At 52.0% G+C, this 25,487-nt stretch overlaps 10 protein-coding genes across 10 annotated transcripts; 5 read left to right on the top strand and 5 right to left on the bottom strand.

Moving 5' to 3' along the window:
• Window positions 1–217: 217 nt before the first annotated feature.
• On the top strand, window positions 218–2,483 carry VTN00DRAFT_5701 (uncharacterized protein; the record flags this gene model as incomplete). The annotated part of the gene is made up of 4 exons (XM_069432261.1): window positions 218–451; window positions 505–1,340; window positions 1,400–1,744; window positions 1,817–2,483. 4 exons carry the CDS (start codon window positions 218–220, stop codon window positions 2,481–2,483), a joined length of 2,082 nt encoding a protein of 693 aa, XP_069288138.1.
• Window positions 2,484–4,979: 2,496 nt separating this feature from the next.
• VTN00DRAFT_5700 (uncharacterized protein) lies at window positions 4,980–10,011 on the bottom strand (the record flags this gene model as incomplete). Its single annotated transcript, XM_069432260.1, has 3 exons — window positions 4,980–5,674; window positions 5,736–9,570; window positions 9,655–10,011. The coding sequence occupies 3 exons, from the start codon at window positions 10,009–10,011 to the stop codon at window positions 4,980–4,982; spliced, it is 4,887 nt and encodes a 1,628-aa protein (XP_069288137.1).
• Window positions 10,012–10,427: 416 nt separating this feature from the next.
• VTN00DRAFT_5699 (uncharacterized protein) lies at window positions 10,428–12,041 on the top strand (the record flags this gene model as incomplete). Its single annotated transcript, XM_069432257.1, has 2 exons — window positions 10,428–10,850; window positions 10,908–12,041. 2 exons carry the CDS (start codon window positions 10,428–10,430, stop codon window positions 12,039–12,041), a joined length of 1,557 nt encoding a protein of 518 aa, XP_069288136.1.
• Window positions 12,042–12,369: 328 nt separating this feature from the next.
• On the bottom strand, window positions 12,370–13,840 carry VTN00DRAFT_5698 (uncharacterized protein; the record flags this gene model as incomplete). Its single annotated transcript, XM_069432256.1, has 3 exons — window positions 12,370–12,450; window positions 12,542–13,417; window positions 13,481–13,840. 3 exons carry the CDS (start codon window positions 13,838–13,840, stop codon window positions 12,370–12,372), a joined length of 1,317 nt encoding a protein of 438 aa, XP_069288135.1.
• Window positions 13,841–15,127: 1,287 nt separating this feature from the next.
• VTN00DRAFT_5697 (uncharacterized protein) lies at window positions 15,128–18,711 on the bottom strand (the record flags this gene model as incomplete). The annotated part of the gene is made up of 4 exons (XM_069432255.1): window positions 15,128–15,232; window positions 15,296–18,403; window positions 18,467–18,493; window positions 18,586–18,711. 4 exons carry the CDS (start codon window positions 18,709–18,711, stop codon window positions 15,128–15,130), a joined length of 3,366 nt encoding a protein of 1,121 aa, XP_069288134.1.
• A 119-nt stretch (window positions 18,712–18,830) lies between these two features.
• Window positions 18,831–19,307, bottom strand: VTN00DRAFT_5696 (uncharacterized protein; the record flags this gene model as incomplete). Its single annotated transcript, XM_069432254.1, has 2 exons — window positions 18,831–19,065; window positions 19,117–19,307. 2 exons carry the CDS (start codon window positions 19,305–19,307, stop codon window positions 18,831–18,833), a joined length of 426 nt encoding a protein of 141 aa, XP_069288133.1.
• A 33-nt stretch (window positions 19,308–19,340) lies between these two features.
• On the top strand, window positions 19,341–20,189 carry VTN00DRAFT_5695 (uncharacterized protein; the record flags this gene model as incomplete). Its single annotated transcript, XM_069432253.1, has 1 exon — window positions 19,341–20,189. The coding sequence occupies one exon, from the start codon at window positions 19,341–19,343 to the stop codon at window positions 20,187–20,189; it is 849 nt and encodes a 282-aa protein (XP_069288132.1).
• A 353-nt stretch (window positions 20,190–20,542) lies between these two features.
• VTN00DRAFT_5694 (uncharacterized protein) lies at window positions 20,543–20,939 on the bottom strand (the record flags this gene model as incomplete). Its single annotated transcript, XM_069432252.1, has 2 exons — window positions 20,543–20,724; window positions 20,834–20,939. 2 exons carry the CDS (start codon window positions 20,937–20,939, stop codon window positions 20,543–20,545), a joined length of 288 nt encoding a protein of 95 aa, XP_069288131.1.
• A 329-nt stretch (window positions 20,940–21,268) lies between these two features.
• On the top strand, window positions 21,269–23,235 carry VTN00DRAFT_5693 (uncharacterized protein; the record flags this gene model as incomplete). Its single annotated transcript, XM_069432251.1, has 3 exons — window positions 21,269–21,312; window positions 21,374–21,793; window positions 21,855–23,235. The coding sequence occupies 3 exons, from the start codon at window positions 21,269–21,271 to the stop codon at window positions 23,233–23,235; spliced, it is 1,845 nt and encodes a 614-aa protein (XP_069288130.1).
• A 1,256-nt stretch (window positions 23,236–24,491) lies between these two features.
• On the top strand, window positions 24,492–24,806 carry VTN00DRAFT_5692 (uncharacterized protein; the record flags this gene model as incomplete). Its single annotated transcript, XM_069432250.1, has 1 exon — window positions 24,492–24,806. One exon carries the CDS (start codon window positions 24,492–24,494, stop codon window positions 24,804–24,806), a length of 315 nt encoding a protein of 104 aa, XP_069288129.1.
• Window positions 24,807–25,487: the final 681 nt, after the last annotated feature.

Below are 25,487 nucleotides of genomic sequence, written 5' to 3'. Positions count from 1 at the left end.
TTTCCTCCGCTCAGCGCTCGCCCTACTGTGTACAGATCAAACAGCGTTTCCGAGTTTAGTGTCCTTGCAGTGCAGGGCATGGAAATTATCCCCTCCAAAGCCCACTGATACCCCTCATAAGCAGCGGTATCAGATCACGCAGTCAGTGTTATGGTCGCACTTTTTCTTCAGCTTGATCCTTTTTTCTGCATATTTCTGAGATGCACTCGTTAACGGGATGTCCCGAGCTCCACCACGTCACCGCGATCATGACGACGAATCGAGTCAAAACACCACTTCTCGAGGACGACACCCTTCTGGCTTGGGTCCATTTCGTGAAATATTATCCCGGGAGTCAGCACCAGTAGCAGAGAAGAATAATGTCTCCGGGGCTGCTGGCCTTCCTTCTCCTGTCACAAGAAAATCGAACGTCTCCTCGGCATGTACGCCATGCCGTAGGCTCAAAACCAAAGTAGGAGTTGTAGAATGCTTTGGGAGACCCCCTAGACTGATCGCTTGACCTAGTGTGATGGTCGCACCCCTTGCTCCAGTTGTGTCTCAAAAGGCACCGAAGAAGCATGCATCTACGATGTCGACAACAGGCGGAAAGGAGTTCTCAAGCGGATGCTGCATGACTCGCAACAGGAGACTACCCAACTGCAGAGTATTTTGGATTATCTTCGATCAGCAAATGCTACATCTGCAGCGGCTGTCCTCAGTCAGATTCGTCAAGGGCTCACTACCAGCGAACTGATCAGATATATTGAAACCCTACCTGCTGCTGGCGTTCCTAAGGAATCTGTAGGTGCCGAAGATTTGGAAGGTGTCCATCAGCATGGGTGCAGAGATGTGCCTGGTCCTCTAGAATGGACATCAGTGGTTCAGGACCAAGGGATTCTGAATCATTTAGTTGATCTGTTCTTTTGCTGGCAGTACCACCAACTACCAATCCTGTCAAAGCCTGACTTCCTGGATGCGATGAAAGCAGGAGACACACGCTTTTGTTCGCCGGCTCTTGTCAACGCAATCTTGGCAGCTGGCTGTTCGCTCTATGAACCCGCTGATCCGAGTGCATACCCACAGGGCGTGAAAGTCTTGGCTGATCAGTTCATGGAGGAAGCTGAAAGATTAATCCAAGAGGAGCTCGTTCAGGGAAAATACACGCTCACGTCCATTCAAGCTCTGGCCATCATGAGTATGCAAGACATCGCTGCAGGAAAGGAGACAATTATGTGGTTCCATCTCGGATTGGCTGTTATGATGGCCATCAACCTAGCGCTTGATAACGATGCTAGCCATGATGCGGCTGGGACAGGAGAGTCAGGGCGTCTTACCTATTGGGGCCTGTTTATCGCAGATCGGTGAGTTGACAGAGCCTACAGAGATCAGCTCCTTTATTGACGCGTGGTCTTCATCACAGCTTGGCTGCTTTTACATTAGGTCGTCTACCCCAGATGCGGACTGTTGGTCATCCTAGGAAGCCCCAGCACCCTTCCATAGGAGAAAGTGATATATGGGTTCCCATGATGAACCTGACTCGAGAGTCCGGCTTCCGTCGCCCCGAGAACTTTGCACAGGTAGTTTCGTGTCAATACGAGCTGTTCGAAATCGTCAACGACATACTATCTTCGTTTTATCATCCAGGACAAGATGCAACGACCCATGATGTAAACGCTCTTTATATGCGTCTGCTGGAATGGAGAAATAAACAACCTACAGAAATGGATCCGATACCATATGCAGTTCCAAATATCTACCATTTAAGGTTTGTTGTGCCACTCTGCGGTATAGAGAAACAGCAATAACAGGAAAACAGACTAACATAAAATGCATCTAGATTACTCTACCATGCTGCAATCTTAATACTCTTTCGCCCCTACATGCAATCTACAACGGAGGGCTTATCGGTGGAACCTACTCTGGTTTGCAAAGAGGCAGCTTCTGCCATATTACACATCGAAGCCATCTATGACCAATGCTATGGCCTCCGTTTTGCACCTATATACTACCTGAACTACATCTACGCCGCTGCATTCGTATATGTTACGGTACTCGCGGAACCGCAAGCGCTGAAGTTTTTCCTCCAATGCATGCAATATATTAAAACTATGGGAAAATACTACCAGAGGCCGGCAGAAACGGCGTTCCATTTAATGCTGTCTATGCTTCTGAAGCAGGACATCAAGCTGCCAAGGAGCGTACGCGGAGAGCTCGTCGGTCTCGTTCCGCTGGAACCCTATGAAGAACTGTTCGTGGACTCCATTCAGAGGGCATATGAAGACCAGGCTCTTCTTGCCTCTGGTCTGATGTCTCCGGGAAGACCGGCTCAACTTGGTGAGATGGAGCAGCCAATGAGTTCCGGAACTCCAGGATCGCTCTCCTTCTCGGATAGCAGGGAGACCCCAGTCGAAGACTTCCTTGTGGGAGAGCTGGCTTTTGAAAGCGGGTTGCTTCCTGACCTGCTCGAAGATGGAACCGATGACACCCTTGGTCGTCGGTGGTGAGGTCGAGAGACTAACTGCAAACCCGTTTTCACGTTTCCTTGTCGATCATGGATATCTCAAATTTACAACCTTGACGATTCTACTTTGACATGGTCTCGCGATCTCTTTTGCAATTGGTTGGCCAACAACTTGCTTAAATTGAATTACGGTTCTTACAATATTCGTTTTCGCACCACCGCAGGTGATTCTTCCGGCTTAAAGAAAAGGTCCCCAAGGCAGGAGTATCGCGAGTGGGATCTTTAGGCCTTTATAGGTGTTGCTTTTTTTCGGTTCTGATTTGAGTTTTACCGCCTTGTTCTTAGCTCAATGGGTTCATGAACTGTGAACTGTATCCGCCTGCAATACTGACTCTAGAGACCCGAATTGCCTTTGGAGAATCATGAGTCTCAATATCCGAGGAATGCGCTTCCGTCTGCATGGCAATGAGTTTCGAGACAACCAGTACGTGACCATGTCAATCGATAAGGCGTGGGGCGCTTTACATACGACTTGGCGCGTGTCTCTCTTTTCCACGCAATTCTTGTGAATGCAGATCAACACGAATGAACTTCAACCTCGGAAGAATCAACTGTTAGGGAGTCTCATGACCTTAAACCTTGCGGATCCGCTTCCTCGGATGCATAATGCCCCTCAAAATCACTGATGCATAAAGGTCAAAAGGTCGATCATCCAGTCAATCACACACTGACAGTCACGTGTACACACTGAGAAAAAGATCGGATCTTTCTGATCCATCATCCTACCCTTATTCCGCCTTGATCCAGGTTACTAGGACTTTTGCTGTGCAATGCATAGCTATACACAACCCTGCTCACCGTCTTTTCTTGGTCCCATGTCCACTTTGTACCCCCGGGACGGGTCACGCATCCACACGATAAGTACTACTTGGTGAGTACAACGTACTACTACATTAGTAAGAGGGAATTAGGTTACTTGCACACGCCTGATTGGCGAAAGCTTGTTCTGTTTCAACCGTTCACGACGCACGCGATAGGAACACGGAACCTTTTAAGATTATGATGAATGTACAACACAAACGTTCAAACCCTAAGCGAGTAAGGAAGCAAGGAGCTGCAGCCTGCAGGGCCAACACAGCAGGGCCCTGTAGGTTCTTGGCCCTACTGTACGAGACTTACTTACCTTACCGGTTTATCGGTAAGTTTGTTTCCTTTTTATTGTGCAGTTTCGATTTTAATTTAGCCTATTATTAATTGCTTCGTGTCTTTCTTTAACCTATTTTTCGTGCATTCCAAACCGAGGATAGTATACCGGTAGTAAAGTTGTACTATATCTGTACCTAGGTACGATAAAAAAGCCTCGGAAAAGTTAAGGGTAAAAAAGCGGGGCGGGCCCGACAAGTGCACGGAGTACGTACCTGTCATATTTTCAGGATCCATGGGCGAAAAGCTAACTTAAATTTTCAAAAGGTTCGCTAACTTCCACTTGGGAGGGAGTTCGGGACAAGCGAAACGGGTCGGTTACTACTCCGTGCAAGTATGTACAGTAAGTCTTCATTCATTCATTCATTGATTCACTCGGCTTCAGACTTCAGGCTTCGGACTTGAGACTTCAGCGGTTTTCGTGTGTGTTGTAGATCTAGTCTACACTGAGTACTGTACCATATCTTTCGGTCACCCCTCCTCCCCTGTCCTTGAAAGCCACCCTCGTTGCCGCTTTTGCCATATTTATATTCTGATTTGAGCTGGCTCTTCCTATACCACGTTAATTTACTTTACTTTCGGATAGCTTCAAAATCCACGTGGTTATCCACCAAGTGATTAAGTACAGTATAGTAGTAGGGGAGGGAGGGGTGATGAAAGATATGGCACAATACATACTGAGCACCTAACTAAGTAGTAGGTAGGTAGGTGGTATGGCGCCCGCCAGAGACTATCTGACTGCTACGATACGAAAACGAAAACATTGCAATGAACTGTACTAGAGATATGCACAACTTTTTCCCATTTAGAGTATGTAGGACACACATACACACAGACATAACCAAGAAGAAATCAGGATGGGAATTACCGAGTCTACTGTAGGACTCTAACTAATCTGATCTGATTCTGATCTTGATCGTATTGGGGAAGAAAAATGGGTGTATCTGATTTTTTATCTTTTTCTTTTCTTTTTCTTCTTTCCTAAACTTGCGGGAAAAAAAGGTTCATAATAAATGTTTCCCCCCCCACCTAAAAGTTAACTAAAAGCAACGTGGCCACCGGCCACACATATTGGCCAGTTCCGTAGAGAAAAAAAAAAGACCAACCAAAGAAAACCAACCGTAAGCTCTCTCACGCTTTCCTTTCCTTTCCACCCATGATGATTATTGATTCCCAGTGACGACAGGAAAAGGAATCGTCGGGGTAAGGGTAAGTAAATGAAACTAATATACAGTGGGAATGAAGGGGGAAAAAGACGATATAAAAGAAAGTTGTACACACGTCGTGCAAAGCCCCCACTCATTCATTCATTTCACTGAGGCCGAAAAGGCGTGGTCTACCGCAGATTTTGAGACTGAAGCTGAGGTTGTCTTTGATATTGAAATGGGTGGGTCTGCGGCTGTGGGGGCTGTGGGGGTTGTGGTTGTTGCGGTTGCGGCGGACGGTATCCGTAACCGGATGGAATTGGATAGTAGTGATTCTGACCTTGAGCTAGAGGAGGAGCTGATGAGGGAGGATGACCATGAGGACGCTGGTATGAGCCGTTGTATGGGCTCTGGTACGGATGTGTAGCAGGTGGACCGTTTGCAGTTGAGTCTCGGGTCAGATCGACAGTCACCGGTCCCGGTCTTCCTCCTGGAGGACCACCATGGGCCTTGTTGCCAGCACCGGCACCGGCAGCAGCAGCTTCTTGGAGTTTCTTGCGACGGACCAGATCGCCGCGGATGCCACGGAGATATTTCTTCGCTTCTTCGACGATGTGACGCGGCTCGGTGCTCTCCTTGAGCGAACCGAGCATCAGGGCGACCCGGGTCTCGGAGTTGAGATGGGGACATGTGCGCTGGTATCCGAGATGGGCGATTCCGCAGAGGCCGCAGTGTTCAACGCCCGCCAGTTTCAGAGGACAATACCCGACAGGGTGGATCTTGTTACATGCAATGCAGGGAGAGGAGCGGGAGGCAGTGTCAGTACTGCCATCGAGAGCGGGCTGGGGGGCGATTTTGGCTGGGTCGACTCGTTTGAATGGACGCGCTGTGATGTAATTAGTTAGCAATTTGGAAAGAATCGGCATACCTAAAGAGGAAAACAGTACCTTTATGCGTCTTCTTCCCTTTCGCGGGGCTCGACTCAGCACCGGAATCTATTTCAAATTCCTCAGAGTACTCCGACTCAGCGCCCTCTTTTACCCGAAACTCGCCATCGCTCTCACCCTCACGGCTGGGCTTCTGAGGAGACACGTTCAAACCTTGATCTGCTGCCGCATCATTACTGACGGAGTAATCAACGACATTCCTCCTTCGTTTGCCCCTGCCGAACATCTCAGCCTTTGCGGCTGCTTCCTCTGCGGCGGCCCGTTCACGCTCCCGTAAGATCTTTTCCCAAACAGTGCTGTTCGGAGTCGTACTCTCGGAATCACCAATACGATCCTCCAGAGCCGACGTATCGTTGGCCCAGACCCGAGCAAAGCTGAACTGTGACTCGGCAGACGCATCACTTCCAGTCTGCGTGTTCTCCGCCTGGCTGCGATCAAGCAGCTTCTCCACGGACTCTGCGTCATACTGGATATCGCCCGTGTTGTCATTGTCGAATAATGCTTCAGCACCGTGACGGAGAATCGATTCCAGGTCCAGTCCATCTTCATCTTCCGCGTCCATTCGCTCGATGAGAACATGGTCCAGCGCCATTTTCTTCTTGCCGATCTGCATTATCTTCTCTTCCACACTGCCGCGGGTCATCAGCTGAAAGACCAGGACCTTTTTCTGCTGCCCAATCCGGTGAGCGCGGGACAGAGCCTGGATGTCCTGGTGAGGGTTGAAATCAGGATCCATAATGATGACAGTATCGGCGGTTGCAAGATTGATGCCAACTCCGCCTGATCGGGTGGACAGCAAGAAGGCAAAGTAAGGTGATCCCGGAGCATTGTAGTCATCAATCTGCTTCTGTTTCTCAAGGGAGCTCATGCTCCCGTCAAGGCGACGATGGAGAAGACCAAGTCCGTCCAGGAAATCTTCGATGATGTCCAAGTTTTCCAAGAACTGGCTGAAGAGCAAAACGCGATGGCCACGCTCCTGGAGCTTGGGCAACATCAGTTCCAGTAGTTGCAACTTGCCGGACGCCTCCACCAAGTTTCGATGGGACACAGCGGCGTTGTAGCCCCGTTCTTCAATTGCCTTGCTGTAGACGAATGGGTGGCATAAGCATTTCCGCAGCTGCGTCAGGATATTGTTGAGGTTATGGCGTTCCGACTGTTTCAGCACGTTACCGTTCTGGAAAATAGCCTTTATCAACTGCGGGTTCTTCGCGAGGATGGATTTGTACAGCTTCTTCTGCACAACGGACATGGTGACTGGGACGATGATCTGAGCCATTGGTGGCAGGAACGTGAGCACTTGGGCTTTCGTACGACGCAAGAAGAAAGGCCTGATCATGTCATGCAGCTCCGGCACGTTCTCCTTGGTCAGATTCTCATATTTCTCCTGCAAGGCGTTTGCTTCTTTCGTCGGATCGCAGAACTGGATGAGGTTGAAAAGCTCCCGTGTATTGTTCTGCAACGGAGTGCCCGTAAGAAGAACCTTGAACGGAAAATGTATCCGTGAGAGAGCTTCGTAGAGCTGGCTTTTGTCATTCTTCAGACGTTGCCCTTCATCCACGACCAGACCAGCCCATGGGATACTTGACAAGACCCTCCGAGCTTTCTCATCGACCATCCCTTCGTACGATGTCACGACGATGTGACACCTCAGGTCCGTACCACCTTCTGGGAACATCTCGTAATCATGGGCAATCTTCCGTGTAGCGCTAGATCCGTAGTAGGTGACCACCCGAAGCGAAGGAGCCCAGGTCTTGACCTCTCGTCGCCAATTCGGGCAAGTCGAATTGGGAACCACAACAAGGAACGGCCAGCACCTATGATCCTGTATCAAGGTGGCAAACAGGCTGATGACCTGAATAGTCTTTCCTAGGCCCATCTCATCTGCAAGAATGGCGTTCTGCTGCTTGTACCACATGTAGTATAGCCAGTTGAGACCATCCTTCTGATACTCCATGATTTCACCACCGGTCAAGATCCCAGGCTGCTGCCGCTTCATCAGGTGGGATTCGAAGTTCACCGTGCGAACGTGCGCAAGATGCTTTTTGAGCGACCCAGCTTTCGGGATGCGAGTGTACTCGCGGAGCACCCAATCTTCGTACGCGGCTTTGAAGTCGTTCCATCTTTCAGTGTCCATAGGATCTGGCACTGACTCCCATACCGCGTCCTCGTACGGAAGACCTTTGAACTTGACAAACGCCTCCTTCACCTCTTTCACCCGCGCCAAGTCGATCTCTATAGTCCTGTTGCTGACGATGTTGGAGTATCGGACATCGAAGACAATGTCCACGCGTAGATATTCCTCAGGGACCGCATCCTCAGTGTTCATCCGGGGCTTCGAGTTCTTCGATGATTTGTTGAATGCTCTCCGCATGGTGGGTGCGGCAACTCCCCAGACCCAAGTACCCGGCATCCATGTGGTGCGATAATAAGACTTGCGTTTCCACTTGACGAGATATTCTTTGTCAACCTCCTCCATGACATCAGCCGTGTGCCCAGGAATATAACTGTCGAAATCGACCGGCCTCCAAGCGACCAAAGCTTCAATTTCCCCGGGGTGGGTGATACAATCCTTGCAGAGCCAGCGTCGAGAATACTCCTTGAAGCGCACATTCGCGACATCTTCAGACGAGGAGTCGTCGCTGTCCCAGACGTGAGCCGGTTCGGATTTCGGAGGAAGGTGTTCGAAGTGGAAGGCTCTGTAGCAAGCCACACAGCGGAAGAGAACGTTGGAGACATTGTCCACGAGGGCCATGTCAATCTTAGTAACCGGGTCTTTTCCGTCATTCTTTTCTCGCAGTTGCTGCTCCTGGCGCGCCGCGAGTTTGCCCCTGAGAGGTTCGGACAAAGGACCTGGATTCTTGCACTCGGTGCAGTAGCCTTGGTGAGGACAAACAGGATCCTTCGAATGGGCAACGCCAATACACCGACGACACTGGAGAATGAACCGATCGTCCGCAACCTTGGTTACCAGATGTTCCCGGTTACCTCGCGGCCCCAGACAGGTCTTGTGATAAGCGTTCGTACACCCTTGGCAGAAGACAATAGGACCCTTGACACTGTCATCATCGGGGACATAGCACGTATCGCATACGGCTCGATGACGAAGTCGGAACTCATCGTCCTTTGGGACGGGTGCAAAGAACTCCTTTGCTCCGGAGAACTTCTTCTCCGCCGGGGTAGCCTCGTACTCTGAGATGTCGTCTTCGTGCCTCTCCCTGAAGTTCCTTCTTAGTGCGCCTCTGGTCCTGGTAGAAAAGCGGGTCCCTCTTGAGGCAGCATAGTCGCTATCAGTCCCCGAAATCCGAGCAGATTTGCGCCGTTTGGAGCCCTGCACCAGTAGCCTCCCAGACCTGCGCTTTCTGGATGTTGTAATTGAGGAAGAGATGAGGTCATCATCACTCGACTGTGCTTCAACTGAGGATTCCTCTTCTTCACTGCTACTGCTGACGGATATCGCCCGGTGGTTCTCGAAACGAGTGGATCGGCGTGCGCGTCGTGTCTGCGATGAACTGGAAGATCTGGAGGAAGACGAATACGCGTCTTCCTCAGAAGACGGAGGAGGCCCAACTTTAAGACGGATAGAGGTACTTGAGCCTTGACGAAGGCTCCGGCGAGCGGGACCAGCACTAACAGGACCCTCCTCATCTGAGAAGATGAGGTTTGACGAACTCACAAATCCCTCATTTTGCCGTCTCTGCGAGACACGACGTCCAGAACTATCCATTTCATCACGGCGCTTGCGTCCTCGAGATCTGCGACTGTGGTTGCCTGATTCGTTGAACTGAGACAGAGCTTCAGGACCGTTGGTGAGAGAGTTGAGACGTGAGGTTGAGACCTATGATGGAGGAGCAAAGCAAGCAAGCATTAGAAGCAGTGAACAACATTATCAAATGGGAAGAATATATGAGTGTCAACTCACCCACTCCTTCTCTCCACTCTCCAACTTGACCCTGTAGCGCAACCCCTCCGATGTATGCTCCTCGCTGATCACGCGACGGACCGTAAAATGTCCAGGCAGATATTCGTAGTCGTCCGGGTTGTCAATTCGAGGAACTTCAATCCCACAGAACTTCTGCCATCGATTCTCCTCTCCGCGAGACGTCTCCAGACTGGGGGTGTCGACGACGAGAGACTGCTGAGGCCGTTTCTTATTATCGGCACCTCCGGCGGCGCTTGGAGCGGCGAACTGCTCCAGGAGGTCAGCGACGAGGGCGTCCCCGTTGTCTGACGGCGGAGATATGGCCATATCCAGATCATTACCGTAGCTCGAAGTCATATTGTAAGACAGAGGAAGCGGGCTTCATCTATGTATGTACTAATTGGTACAGTGTATACAGTCCGACAAGACGACGACTAACACTCACGACGAAAGCCCACAGGAGAGACAAGATGGAAAGGAAAGACTAAAGAGAAAATCTAGGAAGGTCCGGCATTGAGCCATATGGCCGCCAACAAGAAATGTAAAAAGAAAAAGCACAGGGACAGAAAAAAACCCCGTACTCCGCGCTCAAGAGCAGCCGGAGATGCGACTGCTGTACTACGCGGGTTGGGCGCGGGTGACGCACGGGGCAACGTAGATCCGGTTATCTTATCGGGAGCAACAAAATTATTTGGAGATCTTCAACACCAAGAGAAGAGAACAAGATACGGATACGACATCTGCGCCGTCTCCCCATCTCCTCAACCCAGGGCATGTTCCGCTTTCCCTCGCCTCGCCTGGCGCATCTCCGTCTGCGTCTGGCAGGGTCATCCGCTACCGCAGATACCTTTGTTTCTCCATTGATCCCCGTCCGCCATGCCTCCCTGACCTCCGCCATCGGCCACGGCATCCGCAAGTCTCGCGGCGCAGAGTCTTCTCTCGATCGCGACAGGCGTGGGCGCCGACCACAACGATCTAACGAGAATGATACCCATGAAGAAAAGTCCCGGTCCGAGGAATTCGAATTCGACGAAGATGAATTCATCCGGACGGGCAACTTCCGCGCCCTTCCCCGACGATACCGGGGAAACGGGGAATCGGACATGAAGAACACAAAGGCAAAAGAAAAGGACCAGTCCGCCTCCTCAGAAGACGGACAAGGACAGGAGGAACGGCCCCTCGTCCGAAAAATCCTAGTGAGACCATACGAAGGCCCTAACCATAATAATAGTAATGCTGATAATAATACCAAGGACAAAAACAACAAGAAAACCAAAGACAAAACCAAAACCAAAACCAAACCGAAACAAAACGTCAAAGTCCCCGCCTCGATCCCCTACACGACCCCGGCCTCCGAATTCATCTACGGCACCACGGCCGTCGAGGCCGCGCTGCGCTGCACCCGCCGCAAACTCTACAAGCTCTACATCTACCAGGGGCCCGAGGAGGACGAGCTCTCTGAGATCAAGATCGCGCTGCAGAAACTAGCACTCTCAAAAGGCGTCCACGCCAAGATCGTCTACGCGGGGTGGGACCGGCTCCTGGACAAGATGAGCGCGGGGAGGCCCCATAACGGGGTGATCCTGGAGGCGTCTCCTTTACCCAAGTTGCCCATCACGAGTTTCGAGAAGGTCGAGAAGCTCGACTTCTCCAGCGACAGCAACGAGAATAATATAGACCACTTCAAAATCCAACTCGCGCCCCAATCGCGCGAAGAAGCCGCCATCAACGGCACCTCCCCCATCATCCCCCTGATCAACCCCACCGTCCACCAGAAACGCTACCCCCTCACCCTCCTCCTCGACGGGATCCTCGACCCAGGCAACCTCGGCGCCATCATCCGCTCCGCATACTTCCTGGGTATCGACGCGATCGCCTTCGCGGGGCGAAACTCCGCCCCCCTCTCACCGGTGACGATCAAAGCCTCCGCGGGCGCCGCGGAGAACATGACCCTGTTAAAGGTGACGAATAACACGGTGGAGTTCATGAAACGGAGCCAGGAGAACGGGTGGAGGTTCTACGCTGCGGATGCGCCGCAGCCGGGGTCTGAAACCATTTCCTCCTCCTCATCGGGTTCGAATTCAGAAGGAGAAACGCCCAGCTTTAATTTGCTTAGACAGGCACCCACGGTGATCATGCTAGGCAGCGAAGGGACGGGTCTGAGTCCGCAGATCAGAGCGCAGGCGGATGCCATCGTGGGGATCCCCAGCGCGAGAAGGGTCAGGGGTTCGTCCGTGGATATCGGCATCGATTCTGACCCGGCGAGGGTGGACAGTCTGAACGTGAGCGTTGCGGCGGCGCTGCTGATGGAGATGTTCTTGCGGCATCCGCTGTGCGTGAGTGATGTGCCGAAGAAGACGAACAGCAAGGCGTCGAAGAAGAAATGAATTTTAGGTGGTGGGGAGGTAGTCTTGTCTGGCTGATGATATTCCGAAGTCACGAAAGCTAGCCATGATATCTTTTCTGGTCTTGTACTACTATACCATTTGCATACCTATTCACATGATAGATATCCTGAAATGGTTCCTGGAATTTGTATTTATAGGCATCACAATGTACCATATCCACAGTACTGAAACATACCCTATTACTATACTTACGGTCGCTCATAATACTGGCATAGTCATGGCATATAATTGGGTATCTAGTTACAGAGTAAGCAGCCTGGAGTACCCCCAAGAGGGACAGATGGAAGCAAAGTTCAGCACAGGGAATTCACTGCGGTGGCGGCGCCAGGTTCTGCTCTGTTTCTTTGCGCTGAACAGCTCCGAAGCGCATCTGGCCGACGTCGAAGATCTGCATCCGTTCGTCGTCAGTTAGGGAGTCACGTCAAAACGGCATCTTCCTGTCTGGGAGGGGGATAATGAACAAATCTGGTAAGACTCACCGCATAAATCCCCTTCAAAAATGTATCACCCAAGATATCAAATCCCAGGTTCCCACGGCTCTGGATTCCACCATACAAATATCCAGGCTTCGCCTCTGCGAACCCAAGATCCTCCTTCTGCACTGTGAACTGCTTCTCACCGACGGCAAAGGTAACCTTGGGCAGGTTCTCCGCGGTTGTGTTGGTCGGGTAAATGTATCCCTGGACCTGGCTGTCGTACGTAGCCCCGGGGATGGCGTCATAGATGGCCTGGCAGGTATCATCGTCGACCAGGGCGAGGGTGGTGCCCGTGTCCGCGATTGCACGGTTCCCAGAGCGAGTAATGGTCTTTCCATTGACGGTGGCAGAGGCAGATTCAAACATCCAGAAGCCCTGGCTGTTGTCGACAGGAGTGTAGTAAATCTCCTGACCGGAAGCCTTGACAGTCTCCTCGTCAATGAAGCCAAAGGTGTAGAAGGACTCTCCCTTGTCAGGCTCATTGGCGTCACGCCACGAGCCCAGTTTGGCCGTGAAGAGCTCCGCCGACTGCGGGATGTCCTCCTGCGCGATCATGTTCTCGACGGGCGTTTTGACGGGAGTGGGCTGGACGGTGTTGATATTTCCAAAGGCAAGCCCAAGCAGGCCATCACCGGCCCCGCGGACGAACTGGGTCGACATAGTGTCCGCCAGCTCGATGGCCTGGTTCTTGATGACCAAGCCGCCGATGTTGACGGTGTCGGTGCCCACGGTGCCGGACGCAGAGGACTGGTCGCCGTAGGCAATCTTCCAGCTCGAGCCGGAGGAGGGCTTGAAGGTACTGGACTTCTTGGGGTCGAAGATATTGTGGTCCTTCTGGCCTTGAGCTTGGATGTTGGATGGGAGCTCTGTCGACCAGACCTGAAAGACGTCAGATCATGCCCAATAGACCATACATATCATAAAAGGTGAGGTGTAACATACCCAAAGATCCGCCGACCCGGTATCAAAATCCAGATTCACCGTCTGGGCTGGGGTCCCGATGGAAATCTGAGCCAGATACATGGCATCATTCTGGACATCGTCGGCCCCGACCTCTCCCACGCGGTCACCGTCCATCTTCTTCTGCAGCACGCGACGGACGTGAGCTTTCCCTCCGACCCCGACGGCGCCCTTCATCATCGTCATGAAGTGCGGCTTGCCCGTCTGCTCGAGGTGGCTGCCCACGAAGTAGGGGCCCTCCTTGGTCGGGGTGAAGCCCCATTTGCGGAGCAGGTGGACGTAGGACTTGGTGCCGGAGGGCTGATACTTGGGATTCGCAAGGAGCCTGATTTTGGTGGCCATGGTTGTTGGTATAGAACTGCTAATGAGATCAAGTCTGACCTAGAAGATGAATGAATGAACGAACGCTCTGGTAGCAGAAGGTACGGGAAGCCCCTCCGGTACCTTTATACCCTAGAAGGTCGTGCAAGAGGCAAAGTAACGCAAACATCCAACGCATCAGATCAGCAGGCGCCCCCCTGGTGACCTTTTGAAGTCACTGACCCGCTTGTAGCAGGCAGCTGGACTGGACAAGATGACGATGTCATCGGGAAAGGATAGAATAGGTAGATTAGTATCTGCAGGTCTCTGTATAGTGTCATGTACATCCAGGCCATAGATAAGCCGATATAGACCTTCAGCCTGTATGACGTTCCCCCTGCACGAGAAGATCATCCGGACACGTCAGAATCTTAATCCAGAGAGGCGATAAGAGCGAGTCATGTCATGCATCGCTGTTACGGAGAGGAAGTCATCCGAAACAGGGGCCATGCAGGATACAGCCACCGATGCTCCTGATCGCTGTCATTCGTGTATCATGTATCAAGCTTCGGTGCTGAAGAAGCAACGGCTGCGGAGTCCAACGCCACCCACCAGCATCCTGGCAGGTTAACCGCAGCTAGAGCATGCTAATCGGACAAGCATGCGCTTCGACGAGGACAGTACTGTTCGACAATGATGAGGTCACCTTGTAACATCTAGTGGAGATTGGTAACTGATGTCGCTTATCGACCGTACCAACAATCTTCTGACCGGAGCGGGAAAAGGGCTCATTTCGCGTATGTGCATATTTGTCTCCCTAGTTAGGTAGTCTTTAAACGGGATAGCACGACAGCTAGTCACACTGCTGATCATCGATTACAGTTCGCATATATGTGTACATAGACAACCAATATTCATCTCATCTCAATAGCTAGTAAGGATTATTATCTATATCCGGGAACCTGCTGCGGCCTGCAGAACGGCCTATCCCACATAGTCTGGCCACGACAATCTCTCCAGCTTTTCTTATCACACATGTAAGTCCCGCCTGGCAGGAGATAGAGGAAAAAAGAAATCATAGCAAAGAGCCACAACCCATGTACTCCCGATTATCCGTTGCAGACAGAACACACAGCCCGACGCTCCGCGTCCAACACCACAGGAAATTTCACACAGTAAAAATACTGACTGAGAACATAACAGAATGAGAAAAAATCCAGATCTATCTGCAACGCCAAACCGATAGACCTTCGTAGCCAGATACACACCCCAACTAATGATACGTCGTGCAAGAGGACTCAGTCGATCAACTCTGCCATCGCAATCAAATCATTTACTTTTCCGCCCTCTCTTGGATGCAGGGGCCGAAGAGACGCTGGCGGCTCTCGAGGTGGAGTTGGACTTGGCAAACTTGACGGATTTGGTCTGCTTGGCCTGAGAGAGACGTTAGCAGCTGCCCCTTGGTAAACTATGCCACTGCAAAGAATTCAAACTTACGATTGCCCCGTTCTTGGTCTTCTTCTTGGCCGGTGCTTCCACCTCCTCGTTCTCCGCATCTTCCTCATCACGGTCGCGACCCCGGCCTTTGCCGGTATCGCCGTTCGCCTTCGATTCAGGCTCAAACTCCCGGAGAACGGTGTTCAAGAGCGTCGTGCAACGACGGCCAATCTCTACCGGCGTCCGGCTGAGGAAGAACCAGTCGAAGCGGAACAGAGGACTCTCTCGGATCTCGTCACGGATCTTCTCGTACAGGCCCTCCCCATCAACTCCGTAGCGATCGAGCATCACAAGGAGGAACCGGTCCTCATCTTCGGTGTAGACCTTCTTGTTGGTGGTCGAGACCGTGTAGTTGATTTTCATCTGGTGGATGGGGACGCGGTACTGCTCGATCTTCTTGCGAAGGAGCTTGCGCAGGTGGTTCATCTTGCGCATCTTCTCCTCACCCTGCTCAATGGTGCGGATGTACTTCGGATAATCCTGGATCTCGGTGTATCGCTTCCAGAACACCTTGGCGTACTCCTTAACCTGTGCAGGGGTCTTGCTGTCGACCTCAGTCGCGATACCCTCGTAGTCAGTTCGACCAAACTTGGCAGATCCATTGATGAACTGCTGGAAATCTCTCCGGTTCCAGTCAGAGAAGCCCTCCTCGGACATTCTCTCCTTCTCCGCTTTCTCCTCTTCGGTCAGCGGAACGGCATTGTCGATCTCCTGCTGCTCCAAGTCCCGCTCAGCTTCACGCTCGCTGAGCTCCTCCTCCGGTCCGTCAGGTAGCTGTGCCTTGTAGCCGATCTCCTTGTGGAAGTATGCAGTCTCCTTCTCCTGCAGCTCCTGCAAACCGGGCGGGAAAAACTGCCAGTCGTGGATAGCAATCTGCTTAGGCGCACGAGGCACCTTGGGCTTGGGATCCGCAGTCCTGCCACCTGTAGAGAGAGCCTGTCGGTAGTACTTGTCGATGGAATAGAACTGTTCCTTCCGCTCACGCTTCGCTGGGTTGATCCAGCTGATGCCGATATCTTTCTTACGGTCGGTGAAGTCCTGGCCATTCCACTCGTAGGCGCTGTCAGAGGTGAACTTCTGGAGATCGTCGATACCCAACTTCTCATATTTCCTGTTCAGCTCCGCCGTCCGTTCCTCGCCCTTTCGAAGGATCTCATCGATATCATCCTCGGAGATCTCGTTGCCACTTGCCAGCGTTCCGGTAGCGCCTTTGGTCTGGAACACGCTGGCAGCACCGTGCTGAATCATGCCGAGCAACTCCTCCTTGGAAGCAGCATTCTTGGTCTGCTGCTGGGCACGGCCTTGCTGGATGACCAGCTGATCCAGCCGTAGCTTCTGGGCCGCACGCTCCAACACCTTCTCTTCGATAGCGTTCTCCGTGACGAACCTGAAGACGACAACTTGCTTGGTCTGTCCGATACGGTGCGCACGGTCCATGGCCTGCAGATCGGCCTGAGGATTCCAGTCACTGTCGTAGAGCACGACGATGTCCGCACTCGTAAGGTTGATACCGAGACCTCCGGCTCTCGTGGTGAGAAGGAATATAAACTTGTCTGATCCCGGCTTATTGTATTCGTCGATCGCAGCGATACGATCCTCGTGCGCCGTCGTTCCATCGATTCGGCAGTACTTGTGATCTCTGAACACACAGTAATCCTCCAGAATGTCCAACACGCGGCTCATCTGAGAGAAGATGAGGACACGGCTTCCCTGATTCTTCATACGTGTGAGGATCTTGTCAAGGACTACCATCTTGCCAGCGTTATTGATAAGGTGCATGTCAGTCGTGTAGGGTGGTCCAGGCTCGGCACCTTCGAAGAGGTAAGGATGGTTGCAACACTTGCGAAGTTGCATCACAATGTTGAGCAGGCGGGTCTTGGACTCGCGCTTTCCGGCAGCGCCGTTGACAGCATCGATATCCTTCTCGAGGATCTTCTGGTACCACTTGACCTGCATTTCAGACATGCCCACGTAGAGGTTGATCTCCTTCTTGGGCAGCAGGCTCTTCTCGACATCGCTCTTGACACGGCGCAGCAGGAACGGCCGCAAAACGCGGTGCAGCTGCTGCACAACCGTATCCTGATCAGCGTCCTGGCTCGAGAACCACTGGTCGAAAGCTTCCGAGTCGCCGAAAACATCCGGTAGAAGGAAGTTGAGCAGAGCCCAAAGTTCGTGGAGGTTGTTCTGAAGAGGAGTGCCGGTGATCAGCAGTCGATTGCGGGAGTTGAACACACGGATGATCTGAGACAAGGACGACTCCTCGTTCTTGATACGATGGGCTTCATCGATAACGATGTACTCCCAAGCAAACTTCTTGAGATGCGACTTCTCCCGGAGAATCATCTCGTAGCTGGTAATGCAGACGTCGAAGTCCTCCTCGACAAGACGTTCATTTATCAACTTGTGACGTTCTTCCTTGTCACCTTGGAGAACCAGGACATTGACGTCCGGCGTCCATTTCGCAAATTCTCGCTTCCAATTGTCGAGGGTAGACTTGGGAACGGCGACCAGGTGAGGGCCGGTGATACCGCAGATATGTCGTAGGTATCCGAGGAAGGAGATCGTCTGTAGAGTCTTCCCAAGACCCATTTCATCTGCAAGGATGCCGGAGATACCGTTCTCATGGAGCGAGACAAGCCAGTTCAGACCTGCAATCTGGTAGTCGCGCATCTCGCCGTTGACGAAGGATGGCGACTCTCTGAAGACAGTGCCCGTCTCTCCGCCCTGTCTCTCGTCCTTCAACAGCTCTGCATCCTCTTCCTGCTCCGTCCTCCGGCGTCTCTCACCGCTTGCGCCACCTTTACGCGACGAGCCCTTCTTCGCCTTGGCGGCCTCTTCTTCATTCTGACGGTCAATCTCGGCCATGATCTCCTTGATTCTCGGGTTCGGATTAGTCTCGATGAAATGACGGAACAAGTCGGTCAAGCCGAGGAGATAGCGGAATCTGCGGATCGAGTCGTCTTCCTTGGACTCGTCCAGACGGCCATGCTTCTTGCCAAGCACGTTCTTCCTCAACTGAAGGGCCTCCGATCTCTTCTTACGCCCATCTACTGGAGCCATGTCGCCTGCAACACTGCTTGCCGTCGTGTTTGGGTTCGTATCGGAGTCCTGGGAGTAGCTGTCAGTCGCGGCGTGTCTTTCCAAGCCGGTCATCTGGGAATCGTTTTGTACCGTGTACTCGGGGGTTCCCTGGTGATCCTAATTGGTTCGAGTCAGCGATGTCCAGAAAAGCCGATGGTGGAGACCACTCCACGTGTGCATCGCGCAGGAGAGCCGGACGCAAGACTTACCATCATATTCGCGTCAACGCCATCAGCAGGACCTGACGTGATAGCCTCCTCGTTGGCATCTGTCATGGGAGTATCTGCCTGAGACGGGGTGTCCGCCTCAGGCACCAGAGACTTGGAGGGCGCCATCTCCGCCTCGAGCGCACCGGGGGTAGCTGTTTATACCAGGTGCCGGGTCGAAACGCGATGTATGAAGCCGACAAGGACAAGGCACGAAGATGGAGAGGAAAAAGAGGGAAACACAGCCCTCAGTGGAAGTGTTCTGTGGACTTCCTGCCCGTCTGAGGAGGTGAAGCGCGAGACGGAGTGAATGAGGGAGAATTGGGAGAGTGTCCGCCCGTCGCGCCGGATGGCAAAAGGGAATTTAATGGGAGGAGAGACTGCGCGTGGCCGCGGCGCGCGCTGATTGGCGGGGAGAGGGGGGAGGATGCTGACTCAGCCGCGGGCGGAACAGCAGTTTCCCCGCGGCCGCGGCGGGCCCGGCTGCGTTACCGGGTGAGAAAGACAGTCAAGACATCGAAAGAACCCCTCAACAGCCTCTTCCTCCTTCGCACCTCAGCCTCGCCCTCGCCCTCGAGGACGACCTGCTCCCTCCAGCAGTCTCTCCTGCTCTTCCTCCGTTCCTCTTCCTTTTTCTTCGTCTCCTTCGTCCTCTGTTTTTCCACCCCTTCGAGCACGGTCCACCGTGCCAGCTCACCTCCCAAGTGGCTACTTCGACCTGACATCAGCGGAGGCCCCTTTCTTGCAATTCGACCACCATGGATTCCATGCGATCCCTGAACACCTCTCTTCCCGCCTCTACCCCCCGTCCGCAACCTCCCGAGCAGCTTCTGCAAGCATTCAAGACCGCCGCTCTCTCCGTCACCAACCTCTACAAGAATGCCGTCTCGGACCAGGCGCAGGCAAGACAAGCGGGATACCAGGACGCCTTGGAAGACCTCCTGGCCTTCCTGGACCGGGAGAATCTGGGCCTGAGTGATGGAGAAGGATGGAGAATCAGACAATGGGCTACGGAGCGCGCTGATGGAACGGGTACTGCTGGCAGCGACAGTGATGACGAACGGGGGGACACAGACAAGCACGCACGGAGCTGCTCGCCGGCCGTCATGCGCAAAGAGAACCAGGAACCTGAACACTCGCGCCAGATGTCCAGGTCTTCCTCCCCTCCCCGAGTCGAACCGGCGGTTCAACAGCAACAGCAACCGCAACAACCCATGCTGCAGCCGCAGCCGCAGCCAGCGGGCGAATCGAACATTTTCGCGAGACCAACCACCTTCACCTTTACTGCCGGACCGTCGTTCCCTCAGCCTCAGGAGCAAGACATCGACATGCAGTCGTCTGACAACCCTATGACCATGAGCACCACTTCTCAAGATGACACCCAGACCTGTGCACCTGCCGTCAGCGTCTCCGTACTGCCTCGCAATTCAAGAGCACAGAGCCGCCACAACAGCGTATCACGACACAATGCACGATCTTCAACAAGGGAATCTTCGGCCGGGTTGGGTTCGAAGAGGAAGTTCAACCTGCCCGACTTCTTTGACATTTCAGGCCTAGGAAATACAAGGGATATATTTGGAGGAGGAAAGCGTGGACGTTTCACCTAAGAAGGAATAGACATGGGTTTCGACACGATGCGACGATGACATTATTCTTATCACGCAGTGGTTGACCAGGGTCAAGGAGTATACCAGAGGAGTCTAGCGTGTTGGGGATTTGGTTTTGCTTTTTGTTATCTGCCTTTTTTCTTCTACTTGCATATTATCATACATATAGAAGGAGGAGGATATCGAATATTATTATGATACCCGGGGTGGTAGTTGTTGGTTCTGCTTACACCGTACCGTCGTTCAATTCCTTTCCTGAGTCTTGTTTTCGTGCAATTGTTCATTACAGTATAGTAGAGTCTCTTGCAAAACATAATGTGTAGAAGTTTCTCGAGGATTCCATGCCGTTGGGATCAGTTGAACGCTCTCCAGATGCCCATCCCCACCAGCGCCGCGGAGATGGTCGCGATGCCCAACTGCCTCGACCCCATTTTGTATTTGGTCGGACTCTGCATGATGATCTTCTCCTGTTTCCGCAGGTTCTTCATGCCTGTGATGTAGCTGTACACACCGAGACCGATAAAAGCGGCGGAACCTGAGAGAAAGCGTTAGAAGCTGTAGTTGCAATTGCTCTCCACAAGGCACCGAGGCAACGATCCCGAATAGGAAAATCTGGGTAAAAATTGGGGAGGGTTTGTATGTACCAGTCACCCTGCAAGCCATGCAGTCATCATATCCTTCCTTCGCCAGAGCCTGCTTCACGTCCTGGGGCTGCATGTCCCAGGGGCTGCTTTCTTTGGGGGGGGGCATGGTTTTAAGCCCGGTCTGTTGACTATCTACTCGTTGTGGATGGCGTTGGGATATAGGTTCATAATACCATCCTGGGAGAAGAGACATCAGTAAATGCAAAGAAAGCAATGACTTTTGACAGATCTGCGCCGTACCTCTGCAGAACTTCTACTCCGTAGAGAACCGGAAGGTCGTCGCAGAAAAGCCGCGGAGCTCTTGGAGACAGAAGCGGCGCCGGGCGGGCGTCGGCGGCAGAATCACCTAAATCCATACATCAATCACCAAACGGCATCTCCGACAGCTCGGGAGCATCAACTTGCAGTCGGGTTCATGTCGAGACCACCGGCACGATGAGCGGCGCTATCGAGGCGCTCTACATCTATGACGAGCACAAGTAAGACTGTGCTTTCCTTGGTTCCTTCCTACTAAACTGACAAAGAGAACCTGAAACGCAGCGTCCCCATCCTAGAGCATGCATATCGCGGCCGCCCGCCCTCCGCATCCTCCATCCTCCCCCTCTACCTCGCACACCCCGACCCGCGCCCCTCCCTCATCTACCTCCCCAGCGCCTCTCCGCCCGTGACCGTCTTCTCGATCGTGCATGCGAATCTCCTCTTCCTCGCGCCCAGCGATGTCGACAGCGATCCGCTGCTCGTCCTCGAGTTCCTGCACCGCGTGATCGATGTGCTGGAGGAGTTCATCGGAGCGCCGCTGCTCTCGAGCAAGCTCCAGGCGAACTACGATGTCGTCGCGCAGCTGCTGACCGAGATGTGCGATGCGGGGATCGTATGTAGTACGGAGCCAAATGCGTTGCAGGAGGTCGTGGAGGTGCCGGGGTGGATGGGGAAGTTGCTGGGCGGGGTAGGGCTGCCAGGGTATATATCTCCATCCTCTTTCGGCAATGAGATATTTGTTGTTAACAGAAGATATTTCAAGGACATCATCGCCATCTCTCGGCCCGTCAAACCCCCTGAAGCAGTCATTAGCAACCGCCGCAGCTGCCAATGCCGCAGCACAGGGGCCCGCGATCCCATGGAGACGACCAGGCGTCCGACACACATCCAACGAGCTATACGTCGACATCATCGAGTCCTTATCCGTCACGATCGCCCCGTCTGGGCGACTACTGTCTGCCTTGGTTTCCGGCACCATCGCTTTTACAGCCAAGATATCAGGAGTCCCTGACCTGCTCCTGACCCTGTCCACTCCCAGCGGCCCGCAAGGGATTGCCAGCAAGATTGATCTCCCCGTATTCCACCCCTGCGTACGACTCGCACGGTGGAGGGAACACCCAGGAGAACTCAGCTTCGTACCTCCGGACGGTCGGTTTGTCCTGGCCGGCTACGAGGTCAATCTCCTCCCCATCAACCCAGACTTGGACAAGGCACCGAAGCACATGGAGAAGCTCTTCCTGCCCGCCATTGTTGACATCCGCAAGTCGCTCGGTCCCAATAACGCAGACTTCGAGGTTCGTCTGACTCTCAACACGAACTTCCCCAACTCCACCTCTTATCCACGACCAGGGGGAGGGGCGCGCAGCGGATCGGGGACATCCACGCCCTCGTTCCTCGGCGGAGGTGGAGCGGGAAACTCCTCCTCCCCGGTCCTGGACGAAGTCGTTGTGACCGTCCCGATTCCCAAGGCTGTCCGCAACATCACAGACATGATCCCCAGCCGGGGAGACGTGCAGTGGTCTCCCGGGGACGACGTCCTGGAATGGCACGTCCCGACGACCAAGGATGCTGGCTCCATCTCAGGCACAGCGACCCTCCGATGTACCGTCGTCGGACACCACTCTCTGGATGACGACCTTGACGGGGACGACACAGACTTCGGCAACGGAACCAAACCAACAAACCTCCTACAGGGCTACTACGACGCAGAATCCTACCAAGACCCTGCATCCTCCACCCTCTCACATTCCACAAAACCCAAAAAGAAGAAGAAGGCCAAATCCAAAAAGAGTAAAACCGATACAACAACCACAGTAGCCTCAGAAGACCACCTCTCCCCATCCCCATCACAACCTCAATCGCAATCACAAACTCCAACCCCTCCTCCCCCTGCTGCTGCTCCAACCTTATCACTATCATCACAATCAACACGAACGAACAAAAAAGCCCAACTCAACTCCTCCCTGATGCCGACCTCCGCGTCCGTCTCGTTCTCCGTCCGCGGATGGCTCCCCTCGGGGATCAAGGTGGAGTCGCTGACGATCGACCCCCGACGGAGTCGTGGGTTAGGTGAGGGTGTGAGGCCGTATAAGGGGGTGAAGTATCTGTGTCTGAGCCGGAGGGGGGTGGAGAGGAGGTGTTAGCTGGCTGGCTGAAAGCTAGCTAGCTAGCTAGCAAGATATGTAATGCAGACAGATGCTGATAGATAGATGGTTACCGAACTACCTACTTAGGGTAATCTATTTTGGTACAGTACCTAGGTACTTAACTACCTACATAGAGAGGGGAGAAGAAAGAACGGACGAAAATGAATGGATGAATGGGCATTAGGTCATTGGATTGGATCGGAGCGAACTGGACTGAATTGGTATGATAGTGTCTCATCATTATCACAATACATGATTCATGATCATGAATGATGCCCTGTTTTTTTTGGATCATGTTGTTGCTTACCCAACAAAAAGGCTTAAAAACGATGAGCCTGTTAGTCAAGTTATACCTACTGTGACGGCGCGGCAGACACCTAGGCGGTAAGGTAGGCGGTGTTGAGCATTCCTTGGTCTCTGGGATACTGCCGGTCCTACTTGCCTATATATCACGTTACATGAAGCCCTGCGAATCCTTTCCTTTCTTTTCCCCTCATGCTTTCGATTCTGTATGACAAGCTACCATAGTTTTAGCTAATAATACTATGACTGAGCGCCGTCACATATACCTACCTCCGCAGAATACCGGCACCAATTTCCAACCCATTAAAATATATAAAATAACAATGATAAGTAGAATAAAATAAAATAAAATAAAATAAAATAAAATAAAATAAAATAAAATAAAATAAAATAAAATAAAATAAAATAAAATAAAATAAAATAAAATAAAATAAAATAAAATAAAATAAAATAAAATAAAATAAAATAAAATAAAATAAAATAGCATATATATATGTGTAATCTCCAGATGTATTTAATTCTATGCAATTGTTATGATCGGCATAGGACTACGTGGACTCACATAAGACAACCCAGGATATGTGACTGACAGTCCACAAAGTAGTCCAACAGAAGAACTACAAGAGGGACTATACAGTCCACAGAGTAGTCCAACAGAGGGACTACAAGAAGGACTATACAGTCCACAGAGCAGTCCAGCAGAAGGACTACAGAAGAGACTATAAACTATGTATATAAAGATGCTCCTTAACTATGGGAATTGGGACCCTGTGGTCAACTCAAATAGCAACCTTAGAGTTAACATTGCTAGTAATGACTCATTATCTATCTTTTCCCTTGTCTTCTGTCCTTCAAGATAAACCCAACAATCCCCTGCCTAAGAAGTCTTAGGCCCGTCGTTACACTTTGACCACCTTTCTTGCAGAAGGCAAGCAGGAAAAGAAGCAAGAATGGAGAACATCACCCCCCAGGAGATGATGCAAACCCTTAGGGAATTGCAGAACCATATTAGCAGGCTGGAGGGCCAACTGCAAGAATGGACCAGTGAGAATGCCTCCCTCAGAGAATGGGTTAACCAGCTGCAGGATGAGCTACAAAACCAGATCAATGGGAACAATCAACTCCACAAACAGATACACCTATTGGGACAGCAGGCTGGGGCAAGCACCAGTCATGTATTGAACCTTGCAGCTCAGGACCCTACTGACCACAATGTCAACTCCAAAACCAAGATTGCAAAACCTGACCTCTACTATGGTGACTGAAAAAAGCTGCAGTCTCCCAGTTGGAGCTCTATTTTTTCTTCAACCCCCACAAATTCCCAAATGAAGAAAGAAAGGTTATGTTTGCAGCAACCTACCTACAAAGCACTGCAGCTCAGTGGTTTAACCCCTATCTGAAGGATTGCCTAGAAAGATCATCAGAATGACAACAAGCTGAAACCACTGAAACTTTCAACAGCTTCAATGTGTTCTTAAACCAGATCAAACAGAATTTTGGGGACTTGGATGAGGTGAAGAAGGCCATCAGAACTATCATGTCCATCCAGCAGAGGATATCAGTCACCAACTACACCACTGAGTTCCAACAAGCAGCAGCATTCCTTAAAGATTGGTCAGAATGAGCACTTATGGAGCATTACTATCAAGGACTAAAAGAGGAGGTCAAGAATGGGCTCCTTGCAGCAGAGGAACCAACTGACCTTAACAACCTGATACTCATGGCAACCTGGATTGATAACTGACTTTTTGAGTGACAGACTGAGCAACAACAATTCAATCCCTTTCAGCAAACCCCTCAGCACACAGGAAATGGAGGTGATGCCATGGAGCTAGATAATGTGATCAGAAAAGAATGAAACACACAGGGAGCAACAAACAGGCAATCTAGGGGACCTAACCCCAATTGGATAGATGAACAGAAAAAGCACTATGAGCAGAAGCTGT

Source organism: Thermoascus crustaceus (genome assembly GCF_041956765.1).
Source record: "Thermoascus crustaceus strain CBS 181.67 unplaced genomic scaffold VTN00scaffold_3, whole genome shotgun sequence".
Lineage (NCBI taxonomy): Eukaryota > Fungi > Ascomycota > Eurotiomycetes > Eurotiales > Thermoascaceae > Thermoascus > Thermoascus crustaceus.
The sequence above is the reverse complement of the archived record's forward strand: the minus strand, read 5'-3'. Positions and strand labels throughout refer to the sequence as shown.